Genomic DNA, 14,742 nt, shown 5'->3' on the forward strand with positions numbered 1-14,742 from the left:
TAGTGTAGTGTAGTGTAGTGTAATGTAATGTAATGTAATGCATATGGTGCAGTCATGAGGGCCATCGACTCTCAGCCATGTACCGTTTACCTCTCTGCATGCAACGGATCGACCCCCACCGTGGCACTTTCTCTGCGGTCTCTTCTCTACCACCCTCTCTGTCTTCTGCCTGCCCGAGTTAAGCAAGCATGCACTGTGAACATAGAAGGACTGTCGCTCTCTCCTGAAAAGAACAAAAACATACATAATTAATGAATCAATAAATAATGCAGCGTTTGAGAACGGACTGCGTTACCTTGTCTCGTGTTGTGCACTCTCTCTTGGTCGATGTCCGGCTCTCAAAAGCTGACATTTTTGACACACAAGATATTTAATGAATGCCGTTTTCCTGTCAAGGTGAGGCAGATCTTGTCCAAACGATCGAGACTGCGTCTCTTTATTCCTGTATTATGTATTCCTTTCAGGCGAGAACATGCTGCTCGTGGGTGTCCAAGGCCCCAACACGCCCTGTGAGGAGGTGTCGGTCAAACACATGGGCAACAGGCAGTACACCGTCAACTACGTCGTCAAGGAGAGGGGCAGCTACATCCTGGCAGTGAAGTGGGGCGACGATCACATCCCTGGGTCTCCCTTCCACGTCACGGTCCCCTAGGGGGCGCCAGTGGGCCCTGTGAGACACTGGAGGAGCGTGAACGGGACCGGGGGGGGGGGGGGGGGGGAGGAGGGGAGGGGAGGGGGAGGAAGTGCTCACTTTCCCCTTCACCTGGCCCAGTTCAGTTGAGCCCGATGTTAATTATGAGAAATTTGCACTTTGACAATTTATGCATGCAAATTTAAGCCTTGTCAATCGGTTTATTCACTTTACTTGGGGGGGAGGGGTAGGGGTAGGAGGAGGGGGAGAGGGAGAGGGAGAGGGAGAGAGAAATGTAGACGCAATATTGTAAAAAGGCCCTTCCTGCTTTGTTTTGTTATGTTTTCCTTTTGTCAAATCTAAGCAGAGCTTAATTTTTCGGGGGGCTACTTTGACCCAGATTATTAAAAAAAAAAAAAAAAAGCACACCCTTTTTTTTAAAAAACAAAACCTAGATTAAAAATCCTGTAGACACTAACTGTAATTTAGCTGGAACAGTGGCTCTTTTTTTAAGATGATCTAACTACTGATGAATGTCCTCTTTTTGTATGTATCCTTGATCAATCCTGTCCAAATTATGCAAGCCACACACAAGTCTTAAGATGCAACGACAACTTCTTTAGGTAGTGCCACCTGACACTGCGTGAACTGGACATCAATGTTTACATGTTTGTGATGTTTGGAGGTGGAACGGGGAACACGTGCCTGCTGAATGGTGGAAGTCTGTGCTGATGCAGCTCCCCCCCCCCCCCCCCCTGTGGATGCGTGCTTTTCTTTAACAAGGCACACTAAACCTGAGAGCTAATTTTTTCTCCACCGTACCACCTGTACTTCCGTGAATATGCAACAGGGCGGAACAGGATGAAGAAAACTGGCATTGTGGGCCAAAATAATGTATCCTTGTGTTGTTGCGTCTCAAAATTCTTCTTAAAATAGTGTTAACACAGTGAGATTCTTGTAGTTAGTCTGAATGTATGGAGGGAACCATTGTCCAGAGTGTCGTGTTATGTGCCTCAAGCAAGCCTGCTATGCCTACAGAGAACATCTCTGGAATCCTGTACGTATGTGACACACACACACAAAATGCTGTGAAAAAACCATTGCCCCCCCTTTCTGATTTCCTCTATTTTTGCATATTTGACACGTGTGCAATAATAGATGAAATCAGGAAGGGTGCAAATACTTTCACGCCACTGTATTATATGAGTGAAGTCTACCTTGCTCCATCTTGCTCCATGGAGGGAGGCTTTGTGATTGGCTGGCAGTTGCAATCCTTCTCTTCATCTCAGTGTTTGTTGTATTCTAAGATGTCCACTTCTTACCAAAATTAAAGAAAAAGGTATAACTTATGGATCCATATTTTGAGGGACTGCGGGAAATTGCCATCCAAATAATTTTAAGTGCTTCTCTTATCAAGCAATAGCTTTTAGGAAAAATAAAGTGTGTATGTTTTTTCTTTTTTTTCTTCGGGTTATAATGCTTGTTTATTCAATTACTTAATGATGCTAGTTTTGATATACAATGGAGTATTTTGTAAAAGATTGTTTTAAAAGCAAGAAAATAAGCAAAGCTTTTATTTGCATTTTGTATTAGCCAGGGGTGCCTTAATGTGAAATAAATCCCTAGAAATGATGTACATTTGAAAATTAAAGCAATAAATGAGTAAAGTAAAAAGGCTGTTTGTTGTGTTTATGCAGTACAGCAACATTCCTCTTCCCAAAGCAGCAGATAAATATAGTTTAAAAAGATTCTTTGTGAAAAGTAACTCCCATTTATTGGTAGGCTTCCTAATAAAATCAGAGGGCTTTCACACCGACAAGGCTCTGTGCCGGTTCCGGTTCCTGGACCTAATTTTGAACCGGCCGGCGTGTTCAGACCGAAAATAAATTGGTTCGGAACCTGAAAAGTCGATTCTCAGCCAGAACCCAAAAATAGTCGTTTTTTCCTTTGCGAACTGTGACGTCATCAGTGGGCGTGTCATACTCCGCCTGCCTTGTGCATTGAGCAACGCCCTCCGTTTGATGATGGAGGGCGGTGGAACTTTGGTTCTGCTCAAACTGGTATGGACGCGGGCTGGGTGGGTTGTCAGAAAGCACCAAGGTTCTGAGACTCCAGAACGGACCCAGAGCCCGAACAAGAACCGCGTCCGTCTGAAAGCGGTATCGGAGGATGGACTGGTTATCTGGGCGCCTGGCGGGGGTGGCGCAGGCTGAACAGACCCCTGGCCCCGCCTGACTCAAGGTCGTGACGACATGCCTGACACAGTTGACACTGATGCCAGATCAACCCCCCCCCCATTTCCTAGGGATGTGCTTCGCAAATAGACCATTGGTCTGTTTCTGCTTCTGACGAATCCTCAACCTTTGTAGGTTTTGCTCCATTTGGAGGCAGCAACGCAGACCAAGCTGAAACTTGTTTGAAAAAACTAATAATAATTTTGTTAGGAAACCAGGTTCCAGAGAAGGGAGTGTCAGGACTGAGAAACCCAAAAAAAGAATCCCATCTAATCCATCTGGGACCCTGGTAGGATGGTGACCGTAGTTACCCCAATGCTATGTGGGCTCTGGTCCGTTGTCCGCTAATGACCGCTAATGACCGCTTCGGTTCAAACTCGTAATGCTTACACCACAGATCTCTGCCTACACCCCTGGGCAGTACTCTTAAAACGCTAGTATGGCAGTTTCTTTATTCAGAAAACCAATGTGGTACAGAGCTTAAAGCGTGAGAGAGGAGTGGGGGTGTTCACCCACACGTCCTGGCCAAACGCCCACAAACATGGCTCTCTGTGTCTGGCACAATCTGAATTACACGTTGTATATATATCCTTGTGGACTCACTCTATAAGAAACTGATAAAGAAATAATATGGACATGACTGCCACCTTCTGGACAAATGGACTTACTGCATTTTTTTCCAGAGTAAGTCTGCCTTCGAAGCAGAATGAGCCCTTGGTGGTGAAAAATGAGCAGTGTTGTATATTCGGACAAAGCTTCAGAATGTAAATATAACATTAAATTATTATTTTATAAGTGGGTAAACTTTATGGGTGTGCGGCACAGATGGTGCAGTGGGTAACACTGCTGCCTCGCAGCAAGGAGGTCCTGGGTTCGAATCCCCGTCGGCCGGGGCCTCTCTGTGCAGAGTTTGCATGTTCTCCCCGTGTCTGCGTGGGTTTCCTCCGGGTACTCCGGTTTCCTCCCACAGTCCAAAGACATGCAGGTTAGGCTGATTGGAGAGTCTAAATTGCCCGTGGGTATGAGTGTGTGAGTGAATGGTGTGTGTGCCCTGCGATGGACTGGCGACCTGTCCAGGGTGTATTCCTGCCTTTTGCCCAATGTATGCTGGGATAGGCATACATTGCGACCCTGTTCAGGATAAGCGGGTTAGGATAATGAATGAATGAATGAATGAACTTTATGCCATATGAATTTCTTTGGTTATGGTATCTTTCTTTTCGGGCAGCCTGCTTTAGCAACATTAACGATCAGTGTGAGAACAACACTCTAAGGTTTGGGAAGATTCATAAAACCAATGACCGTTAAGAAGATTTGCTGCTTTAGAATCCACTTAATTGAATTACACTGGTGTCTATTGAGATTCATTCCTTCTCTGACACTTTTTGGCATCAGTTGCTGTAAAGAAAATTAATTTAATTAATTTTTAATAAAGACATCAACCTTAAGAAAAGTTTTTTGGACAGACTTGGAAATTATGTATTTCACTGGACGACAATGTGATTTCATTTTAACTGCAGACTTGCTCTGAGTGAGATGGGATTTGTGCAATTTATTCTGCTAATGCAGAACTTTTCCAACAATATTTAAAAAGCATAGGCCTAGTTGAAATAAAGTGGCCAACAAGTCTACACCTACGGACTTAAAATGAGTTAAAACAATCAGTAAAGTTAATATATTCTTCTTTCAAATTCTCAGCACCATTACAAGGATGTCATAAGTAGGACCGATGTGAGTGGCTATTGTTTTTAATATTAATTGGCTGAAAATGGGTTCTAATTGCCACAGCCAATGGCGTTTCAACTTCAGCGTGTTCACAGAGAAGGGGGAGGGATGAACAGTGTTGTGGTTTTAGGGTGTTTGTTGCTGCAATTCCTCTCTTGACCGTTAGAAGTCAGAAATTACCTATTGTTCCTTCAAATCAGGATTTGGGACCATTTTAAGCGTTTTTCTCAAAAGATTTCGGCAGGCCTGATCGGAGGTTTGCGGCAGCATTTCCCCAGGTTTTGCCTCTGCTGTTCCGCCATCGAGCTGAAGAGGGCGCTGCTGCTCAGCAGAAGATTTTGCCCAACACTGACAGGGGGCTCCTGCATGCTATACTCTTTCACTGGTAACCATGGAGAGAAAACAAACAGGAACCTGTTCTTAGGTGGGTGCCGATCACCACTTTTCTGTCTTTCTCTATCGCTCTCCTACACGCAGAGGCAGAGTTCGGTTTAGGGATTGGTGAGTGTGCAAAACGTGTGTCTTAGCTGGCTGTACTCCAAAAACACATTCTGGCTCATTGGCGTTAATTAACAGCGGCTGGGAAAATGAGGAACCTGCTGACCACCCAGAACCAGAACTGCTACCGGGAGATGATCGAGAAGGAAGCCTACACCCGCATGGCGTGGAAAACTAAATACGGCGACGATTACCCCATCAGCTTCCCCGTCAGAAGTCCAAAAAAAGTACCGGAGGCGCCTAAGCCTCCCACCCCGAAGACCGTCCTGCCCCCGGTGGTGAAGCCCCCGGAGAAGAAGAAGAAGGAGGTGGTGGTGGAGGAACCGGCGGAGCAGACCGTCAAAGCAGCGCCCCTGATGAGACCCGTCTCGCCCCACACCAAGGACGCGCTGTACCGGGGCTTCTCCAAGGAGGGGAAGGGCCGTCACATGTACCTGCGGACGCGCGCGCAGAAAGGCCCGGAGGAGAAGTTCGACTTCCCTCTGCTGTCCTCCTGGGAGTACGGCTGGAGACTGGGTGAGGTTTTATTTTTTATATTTTTTTAATATATTATGATTATATTTATTTATAGATTTAGCTCTCTGTCCAATTCATCTGTGTATATCTTGTATCAATGTGTATAATTTATGTGTGAATATGTGTATATATTTACTACGTACATCTTCGAGCTAGTGGGAAGTATGTGACAAATAAACTTTGATTTGATTTGATTTATACATATTAGCCGTTTCTACAAGTGGATATGAAGCAAATCAGGTTAAGTGCGTTGCTCCTCCCCCCGCAGGTGACTACGACCGAGACTACAGGTCCCCTGCGAACGGACGCTCGGGAATTGTACGCGGAACATTTTACGCCAGGAATGGAATCTTTCATATTCCATCTCCAACTGATCACCTGGGGTAGCAAGCAGATTTCTCAACATTATATACAAGAAACCACTTCATGTAAGCTGTTTATTTATCCATTCAACTCTGAAAGTATCCTGATGTCGAGGGAGTTGCATGCAGCCTCTCAAATTTGTAAATGGTTAGCAGCAACGTAAATAGAAAAAAACTGTTAGCTACCCAATAACCTTTAAAATATAAACATCGTAATTACAGTTTTTACTCGATGCTATCAATGTAATTTGCTTTCGGTAGAATTACTTTCATGGTGGTAAAGAAGAAAGAATGTGGTAAAAAAAAAAAAAAAAAAAAAAACTAGCTGCAAAGAAAGGACACTGGTCTCGTAGCAACGGTGAAATCCACACCTTGAATCCGCAGTTCATAATTAACGAGCAGGGAGAGTCAGTCATCCCAACCACCTCCGTCTGCGCTGCCCTGGGGCGCGCTGCCGTTTTTCAGCGCTGTAGATTCACACCTCAAACTGTGAGCACACGTCTCATATCACAGCACGCTTTAAATGGCTGAGCGGCGATCTTGCGCCCACCTAATAAGATCAAATTCCGAGCGATTACTCAAAGCTGCTTAAGCAAAATCCTGACGTTAATGTTGGCCGCTCAGTGGAAAAGACCCGCTTGAAGCGCGCGCTATGGCCATGCGGCTTCCAGGCAGACGGGTGTTGCCTGGGCAACCGCAGGTATTCCTCAATATCTCCTCCCGCTTTTTCCCCGCTGCGGGGGGACAGAGAAGGCCACTGGGAAATGATCGCTCACCGCCAGGGCCTGAAACAGAGATAAAGCAGACATGAACTTCAGATGCCAATACTGTGGACAGTATTTGTGAGCGTATTTATATATATATAAAAAAAAAACAAAAAAACCCCCATATTTGTGTGTGTGTGTTTGTACATATAAAAGTGGAAAAAACCTTGACCTGGGTCTCTGTGAGTCCATATGCTGCTTTGAAGTCGAACACCTCCACTGACCCTGGGGAGACTGCCTGGATCAAACTCTCGCCACGCAGAACAATCCTGTTGATAATCAATCAATCAATGGTTCCACTAAACCACAAATGTCCCTCGGCTGACATCACACCTTAACACACAGAACTACGTACTGTACATTCCCCCCCCCCCCACCACCACCACAGTAAAGTCACACACTTTTCCTCTGATCACTTTGACCCGGCACCGTTATTCACGCCACTCGGTGAGTGGAGAAGGCGAGATGTCGGCCCCGTCACCTGTCGTAGGCGCAGTCGGTCGTCTGCTTGACCGTGGTGTCTATGCGGTCGCCGATCAGCCACCGGAAGCTGCTGTCTGACCTCAGGCGGATGTCGCCCCAGCTCTTCTTCGGGACGTAACCGCACGCTGCGTTGAAGTCGCCCATAATGACGAAGCTCTACGGGACAGGAATGGGAGAAAGCGTGGGCATGAAGTAATAATGGCGGCCTGGTTAAGGTACATGACTGTGGGACCCGCAAGGTCGGTGGTTCTAATCCCGGTGTGGCCACAATAAGATCCGCACAGCCGTTGGGCCCTTGAGCAAGGCCCTTAACCCTGCATTGCTCCAGGGGGAGGATTGTCTCCTGCTTAGTCTAATCAACTGTACATCGCTCTGGGTAAGAGCGTCTGCCAAATGTCAGAAATGTAACGTAATATACTGCTGTTCTAGGATTGGTATTCTTAATGCATCTCAGATTAGGACTGCTGTTCTAGGATTGGTGTTCCTGATTAGAAACCTGAAAAAGTTTTGTATGGATTCTTTCTGCTGATAAATGGTACTTCGGTTCATTAACTGCCATTAATTTAAAAAACGGTTCCTGGAGAACTTGTTGTGATTTCAAAGCTCACCGCTGCAGTGGTCCATTGCTGTTTAACGTCCTGGTAAACATCGTAGAGCTCGTCAATCTCCCGCACTGCTGTGTCTGGGGTGGTGTGTATGGGAATTATTACAAAGTCCTTAATGGCTAGATTAGGGGGAGGGAAAGAGAGAGGGAGAGACAGAGGGAGGGGGAGAGAGAGAGAGACTTCTTCAGACTGCATTTTGGGTGAAATTCCCCATTTAAAATGAGTAGTGATTAGTGGACTTGGTGTGGTATATTGTGCATACCTGCTTGGTGAGACTGAAACCAAACCACGAAAGGCTCACGGGAGAACACGTCTTCATCTCCGCTTTGCATGTCTGGGTACTGATACGTGGCCTTCACAGACACCAGTCTGTGCCTGAGACCCATGGGGAGGAATGTTAGCGCTTTCAACACAACAACTCTCACACGCCGATGCCCGTTCAATCATTCACAGATCTCGTGGCTCACGCTGTCACACTGTCATTTTTCTGTCAGGATGATTCATAATTCCTGATAACCAAAGCCGTTGCCTACTATAACTGAGGAAATCTTCCCATTATTACCTTCAACCAATATGTGTCAAATTCTGGTTCTCTTGTGATTGTTACTGATTATCTTGGGTTTGTTTTCAAGCGTAGTATAAGATACTTTAAAATGAGTGATTTGGCAATCCCTTTAAACACGGTCACCCCTTTTGTGTTTTCAGGACAACGTTCGCATGGCTGTGGTGAGTGAGCTATGGCGTGACAGCGGAGCGCATGCCGTATTGACCGAAGGGGAACACAGACATTCTCTTCTCTGTTTGCTTTATACCGCAGCCATTTGCTAGACTAAAACAATCTCCACCGTGAAGATAAAACTATCAGCCGTCTTCAGTGACCTTTGTCTCGGTTCCTTTGTATAGATCTTTCTTGAGCACCTCAATTCTAAACGCATACATTTCGGCTGATTGATTTGTTTAATCTTATCATGTTATCTTTATGTTATTTCCTTTGATACACACTGAGAAGTAGAGGCATGAGGAGGGGACTATTGGGCATTATGTTTACCTGCTCGTTTACCTCTACATGCCTCTGTACAACACAGCAGTTCCAAGTCATTCATCAAAGCAAAGCAAACTGTACCTGTAGATAAAGCCATATTGCTCTTTATATGAATTTTTCCCCAGCCTCTCACTGATGACATAGCTGTACTCCTCGGTCTTGCGACTGGACATCCTGCAGAAGACATATTCTGTGACATCATAGACACCCTTTAAGCGAATGTTCTGTGTTGATGCAGTGTTTGTGACGCACCAAGTATTGGGTATTGTGTGATGGTCCAGGGCCAGATTCAGGTTCTAAAAGAGTCAACCCAGACCAATCAACCACGCCATTAAGTAATAATAATAAGCTAATAGGGAGAGGGCAAAATAGACAAATATTATAAAGAATAAATATTTAGAGGTGATTAAGAAAAATCTAGTTTGTTTATCCTGGCAATCGCCTGCCAGTTTCACAAACCTCTTTGCTTCTTTATCATTTTGTTACCTGTTCAGGTGTGTCACCAGCTTTGGGAAGGCACGTTCTTTGGAATCTTTAATTTCCATCACCAGTGTGATGTCACAGCGTGCAATGCACTACCAAGAGAGAAGTATAATGCATTGTGAGAGCAATTTTCAGACATTTATTTTCAGTGGTGACTTAAAAAAGGTCACTCCATGAGCTTCTTAAAGGGGCAGTTCACCTGAAAATGTAATTAAGATATGTTTCTACTCGGTATCAGTATCTGTTTATCCCTAGTAAAATGGACCATACAGGTCCTTCATCCTGTGCGCCAGAAAATGTAGTTATGAAGAAAATTAAACAGTAACATTGTGCTTAACCAGGGATTATATTTGGAATAAAAGATTACAGTTCAATTTTTTTAATATGAATTTTTGGCACTTCTATTGGATGAAGGACCCATACGGTCTGCTTTTCCAGGCTGAACCTAAACAAACATTTAGAAAACGCAACACATTTCTGCAGAACTATCTGGGTGGACAGATGCTATTCTGCGCAAGTAGAAACACACCTTAATTTCATAATTTTCACTTCTCCACCATTTTAAGGAAGTCTTGATAAAGCTTGTGGAAACCAAGAACAGCTTGTGTGTTCTCCCCGTTTTCCACCACCAACACCTGGTCTAGTTCCTGAATTCTATGAGAAATTCACTAGTTCCCAAGTACTAAATACATTATGGATTTATATACCATATGTTTTGGTTGCTTACTAAGTTCAGTATAGTATCTAGATATGTGAATCAGAAACATAAACGGATGACCTACTGAAGAATTATCTGTAAATGCATTTTACAAATTTACTTTTTAGAAAATTGTATCACAAGAAAACCCCAAGTAGAAAAAAACGACACGTTCAACTTTTATCAAAGAAAAAACATCTTTATCTCTTGTGTAAATATATATATTAGATCTTTGACAATCTGGTGCTGTAGCAGTTGCAAAGGGCCTCATGACATGCACACAGAAATGTGTTTTTTCAAAGGAAGTTGCTCAATCATGAACGTCAAGGATGAAAGATTTGTTGTGAGAAACAGGTTCATGTCATGTATGGAGCACAAGAGACATACCACAGACACATCACATCCCAACACTCTTATCATAAACACACGGGCAACCTGCACATATTGGCTCAATCTCTCAAAAACAATCAATGGCAAATCATTTGGCATAAGTGTTAATATAGGTACACCTCTGGCCAAGATGGCTTGAGTAGTTTCACTGTTTCACTTACCCTGAGTATCACATCCAGGACCTCTGGCTTTGCAATCTTGTTCGCGCCGAAGGTCTGTATGTTGAACGAGCATATTTTCAGTGATAATGCCCCATGGAAGCACAGCACCAGCAGCAGTGCGGAGGTGGCCATTCCTGGAGCAGTGGACGAGAACAGCTTGCCGTGACTGAGGTCACCTCTGTATGTTTCACTATCTGAGAGCACTTCCGTTACTATGATGAGTTTCACAGAAACTTGATATCTGAACCGATGCTTCCTGGTTGGGATGATTAGAAAGAGGGGCACAGGAACACACAATTCAACTGAGACGGACACAGGAAGCTTTCATGTTTTGTATTTTAAGTTGTTTTATTGGCTTACTGTATATAGGTGAGGCCCAGGTGGAACGTGATTCCGTGTCTTATTCATTGACCGCACGTACACAAATGCTGAAAAAGCCTGCACATTCATGATATTCCCCTGCAAATAAAACGTGTGCCAAGCTGTTTAATGCCAAATGTGTATGTCGCAGCATGTTGTAGATATTTACTAGTGTGGAGGGAAAATAAGTCTTCACTCTGTTTCTGTGGCTTCGGCAGAAACACATTCACACATGTTCCTGGGGTATACAAACAGAGAAACACTGTCTGTAACTGCAAACCATGTCCATCAGTGAAGCAAAGGCTCTTCAATGCAACTGCAAACATGTTTGCACGAGTGTTGGTTTTTTATGCAGCATTTGCATAAAGCGTTATTATTGGCTGGTTGTGGCTTTGCAATTGCGGTAAGGCTTGGTGCATGTAATCAACAAGAAACGGACGTGGTGTGACAGTGTATCAGTGACAGCTCACCAACACAGTATTTCTTCAGAGAACATAAATGGACACATGGACAGCCAAAAATTGTGACAGAGTACTTTGCAAGAAAGCAATAGCACTGAAACATTGTGTGGTTTATAATGCAAAATCATTTAGTAAATTATGAGATCCAGACACAGTTAACAGTCCCATAATGATGATGATGATGAGTATTCTTATACAGTGGGCTCAAAAATTATTGGCACCCCTGACAGAAAATGAACAAACAATACTCAAAAAAATTCTAAACAATATAAATGGTAAATGGTTGGCATTTATATAGCGCCTTTATCCAAAGCGCAGTACATTGCTTCTCATTCACCCATTCATACACACACTCACACACCAACGGCGATTGGCTGCCATGCAAGGCGCCAACCAGCTTGTCAGGAGCATTTGGGGGTTAGGTGTCTTGGTGGCTCAGGGACACTTCGACACAGCCCGGGCGGAGGATCGAAGCGGCAAGCCTTCGACTGCCTAACGACTGCTCTTACTGCCTGAGCCATGTCGCCCCTGCAACAAACTCGAAATACCAACATGTGATAAATACTGTGCTATATTAATGTTTCAATGGAACCAACAAAAATCATTTCCTGATTTAATTAAAAAATCAATTTCCTCCAAATCAATGTTTCACAATTATTGGCACCCTTAAAGATTATTGTAAATAACACCGACCAAAATTAAACCAGGTATTAAATTCCACTTATTTAAGTTTATCTATGTGTTAAGGAACTGTATTGAGTGATTACATCACTTCCTGTTTCACTCCGGTATAAAAATGAGGTAACACACATGCAATATCCCTTTGTCATCCAACACCATGAAGAAAACAAAAGAATTGGCAGTTCAAGAGAGGCAGATGGTCATAGACCTTCATGAACGTGGTAATGGCTACAAGAAAATTCACAAACGATTGAATATACCACTGAGCACTGTCAGAAAAAAGTATAATAAAAGTATAAAAAAGTTCAAAAGATATGGAACTGTTGAAAATCTCATGGGTAGAGGACGCAACTGCATCTTGCCCCCCAGGATACTGAGGAGAATGGTGAACGAAGCAACAAAATCCCCAAGGATCACAGTGAAAGAATTGCAGGCCTTGGTGGCATCTTGGGGTCACCAGGTTTCAAAAAGCACCATCAGACACCACCTCCATAACCACAGCCTCATTGGAAGGGTTGCCAGAAGAAAGCCTTTTCTGACCACAAGACACAGAAGAAAGCGCTTGGAGTTTGCCAAACGTCATTTACATTATGACTGGAACAAGGTTCTCTGGTCAGATGAGATGTTTTGGTCAGATACAGCATCGGTATGTTTGGTGTAGGAACAGAGATGCATACAAGGAGAAGCACCTCATACCCACAGTGAAATATGGTGGTGGGTCAGTCATGTTTTGGGGCTGTTTTAATTCCAGAGGTCCAGGGGCACTGGTTAGGATTGATGGCATAATGAATTCCAGCAAGTATCAGGCAATTTTGGGTGAAAATCTGGTTCCCTCTGCCGGAAGTCTGGGACTTGGTCGTAGGTGGACTTTCCAACAAGACAATGACCCAAAACACACCTCGAGATCCACACAGAAATGGTTCCGTGACAACAAAATCAACTTTCTGCAATGGCCATCTCAGTCACCAGACCTCAATCCAATTGAGCTGAAGAGGTCAATTGATAAGCACAAACCCAAGAATGTGAAGGATCTTGAAAGGATATGCAAAGAGGAATGGTCCAAAATCCCTCCAAATGTGTTCCTTAATCTTGTCAAAAATTACAGGAAGAGACTCCATGCTGTTATCCTTGCCAGAGGTGCTAGGTACTAGGTGAAGGGTGCCAATAATTCTGAAACCTTGATTTTGTTTTTTATTAAATGATTATTATGATTTTGGTTGTTTCCATTGAAACATTAATAAAGTTTAAGCCTTGTTTGTGCATTGCTGGTGAGGGGTGCCAATAATTATTGAGCCCACTGTATTATTATTATTAAAAATCTGAACAGAGCCTCCTTGCTTTCATTCAAATCATATTAACGGTAAATACAAGTGAATGGGTATAGATGTGACAGGCAGCAACACACGGTGAATCCATTTTCAAATCAATCCGAATGTTGCACAGCAGTCAGATAGATAGTCAGGAGCATGTGCCTTTTACTGAAATAGTACATGGTTGGCATTCATATAGAACCTTTATCCAAAGCACTGTACAATTGATGCTTCTCTCTCTCACACACACAGACACACAGCAACAACCAGCTTGTCAGGTTGGGGTCAGCTGTGAGATTGTAACCCTTTGACTGCCAGACCTCCTGAGCCAATGAGACGGCTGCTCTTACCTCCTGAGCCAATGCGACGGCTACTCTTACCACCTGAGCCAATGAGACGGCTGCTGCTTCTATATTTCAAGTGAATCTGAACTTATCCCCTCGGGATGGTCATTGATTGATTCATTATTCAGTTGCTATTTTCAGCCATTTCCACCAGGACTGTCAGATTAATAAAAAGATAAAAACATGTGGGGGCTGTCAGGCGGCAGATTTTAATACAAAGGACAGTTTCGTAGGAAAAACATTGCTCATTGTTCAACAAGGAAAGAACGATAAATTCTTAGAGCAACATCTCCTTATGTTTCCAATGATTGGATAGACCAAGTAATAAAAAATAGAAATGAAATTATAATTATCAAAATGCAAGTTATTTCAAAATCAGTTGACAAACGATAAATTATTATTTTTTAATTATTTTGTTCATCGCCGTACTACAAAATAATTAATTAATTAATTCATTATCCTAACCCGCTTCTCCTGAACAGGGTTGCAGGGACTACAAAATAACTGCCACTGTGATTCAACGATAGTTTATCAGTATTTTTGATGAGACGGTATGTGCATGATTAGACTATGAGAGCAGTGTCTACATAGTGACTTCAGACAGGTTTCAGACCCATTCCCTTTTTGCACAGTGAAAATATGTTTTTATTAAAAATCAAAAAATGAAATCTCTTCTTCAGACCCAGTTGCTGTGGCACTCCAGATTGTGGCCAGGTTAAACGGGATGCGTTTGCTTTAATTATCACTGAGACGTGTCTAGAAAATGTGGCAATTCTACCTGTAGCAAATTGAATTTCTGAGACATAGTTTAAAAAAGACACACATCGGGTGTCTCGGTGGCGCAGCCTGTAGAGCACTGACCGCATGCTCATTGCGAGCCGCGACGTCGGCAGTTCGAATCTGGCCGTCCGACATTTGTCGCATGTCTTCCCCTCTCTCTCGCTCCCATTCTTCCTGTCTCTCTATACTATATACTGTCCAATAAAGCTGAAAAA

General features: G+C 43.5%; 3 protein-coding genes across 4 annotated transcripts in view; 2 read left to right on the forward strand and 1 right to left on the reverse strand.

The window, feature by feature from the left end:
* flnbl (filamin B, like) overlaps window positions 1-2,305 on the forward strand; it is an 88,623-nt gene extending 86,318 nt beyond the window's left edge. For both annotated transcript variants that reach the window (XM_061219635.1, XM_061219634.1), the window contains one exon: window positions 465-2,305. In XM_061219635.1, the coding sequence (XP_061075619.1) occupies window positions 465-652 (188 nt within the window). In that variant the 3' untranslated portion in view covers window positions 653-2,305. The remainder of the gene's footprint in view (window positions 1-464) is intronic.
* A 2,547-nt stretch (window positions 2,306-4,852) lies between these two features.
* Window positions 4,853-8,688, forward strand: LOC133109584 (protein SPMIP1). The gene is made up of 3 exons (XM_061218967.1): window positions 4,853-5,604; window positions 5,873-6,032; window positions 8,524-8,688. Exons 1-2 carry the CDS (start codon window positions 5,178-5,180, stop codon window positions 5,989-5,991), a joined length of 546 nt encoding a protein of 181 aa, XP_061074951.1. The 5' UTR covers window positions 4,853-5,177; the 3' UTR covers window positions 5,992-6,032; window positions 8,524-8,688.
* Window positions 6,028-10,799, reverse strand: LOC133109581 (deoxyribonuclease gamma-like). Its single transcript, XM_061218963.1, has 8 exons — window positions 10,592-10,799; window positions 9,347-9,435; window positions 8,942-9,034; window positions 8,081-8,193; window positions 7,822-7,937; window positions 7,212-7,369; window positions 6,903-6,999; window positions 6,028-6,751 (listed from the first exon to the last, which is right to left on the reverse strand). Exons 1-8 carry the CDS (start codon window positions 10,721-10,723, stop codon window positions 6,674-6,676), a joined length of 876 nt encoding a protein of 291 aa, XP_061074947.1. The 5' UTR covers window positions 10,724-10,799; the 3' UTR covers window positions 6,028-6,673.
* Between the last annotated feature and the right edge of the window lie 3,943 nt (window positions 10,800-14,742).

This window comes from Conger conger, chromosome 14 (assembly GCF_963514075.1).
Source record: "Conger conger chromosome 14, fConCon1.1, whole genome shotgun sequence".
Classification (NCBI taxonomy): domain Eukaryota; kingdom Metazoa; phylum Chordata; class Actinopteri; order Anguilliformes; family Congridae; genus Conger; species Conger conger.

Bases quoted from the DNA above. Each gene is read 5' to 3' on its own strand.
- LOC133109584 (XM_061218967.1), top strand. From the start codon at position 5,178: ATGAGGAACCTGCTGACCACCCAGAACCAGAACTGCTACCGGGAGATG. The intron at 5,605-5,872 runs GTGAGGTTTTAT...CTCCCCCCGCAG, and splicing joins GGAGTACGGCTGGAGACTGG to GTGACTACGACCGAGACTAC.
- LOC133109581 (XM_061218963.1), bottom strand. From the start codon at position 10,723: ATGGCCACCTCCGCACTGCTGCTGGTGCTGTGCTTCCATGGGGCATTA. The intron at 7,938-8,080 runs GTATGCACAATA...CCCCTAATCTAG, and splicing joins GTTTCAGTCTCACCAAGCAG to CCATTAAGGACTTTGTAATA. The intron at 6,752-6,902 runs GTCAAGGTTTTT...TCTCTGTTTCAG, and splicing joins ATGGACTCACAGAGACCCAG to GCCCTGGCGGTGAGCGATCA.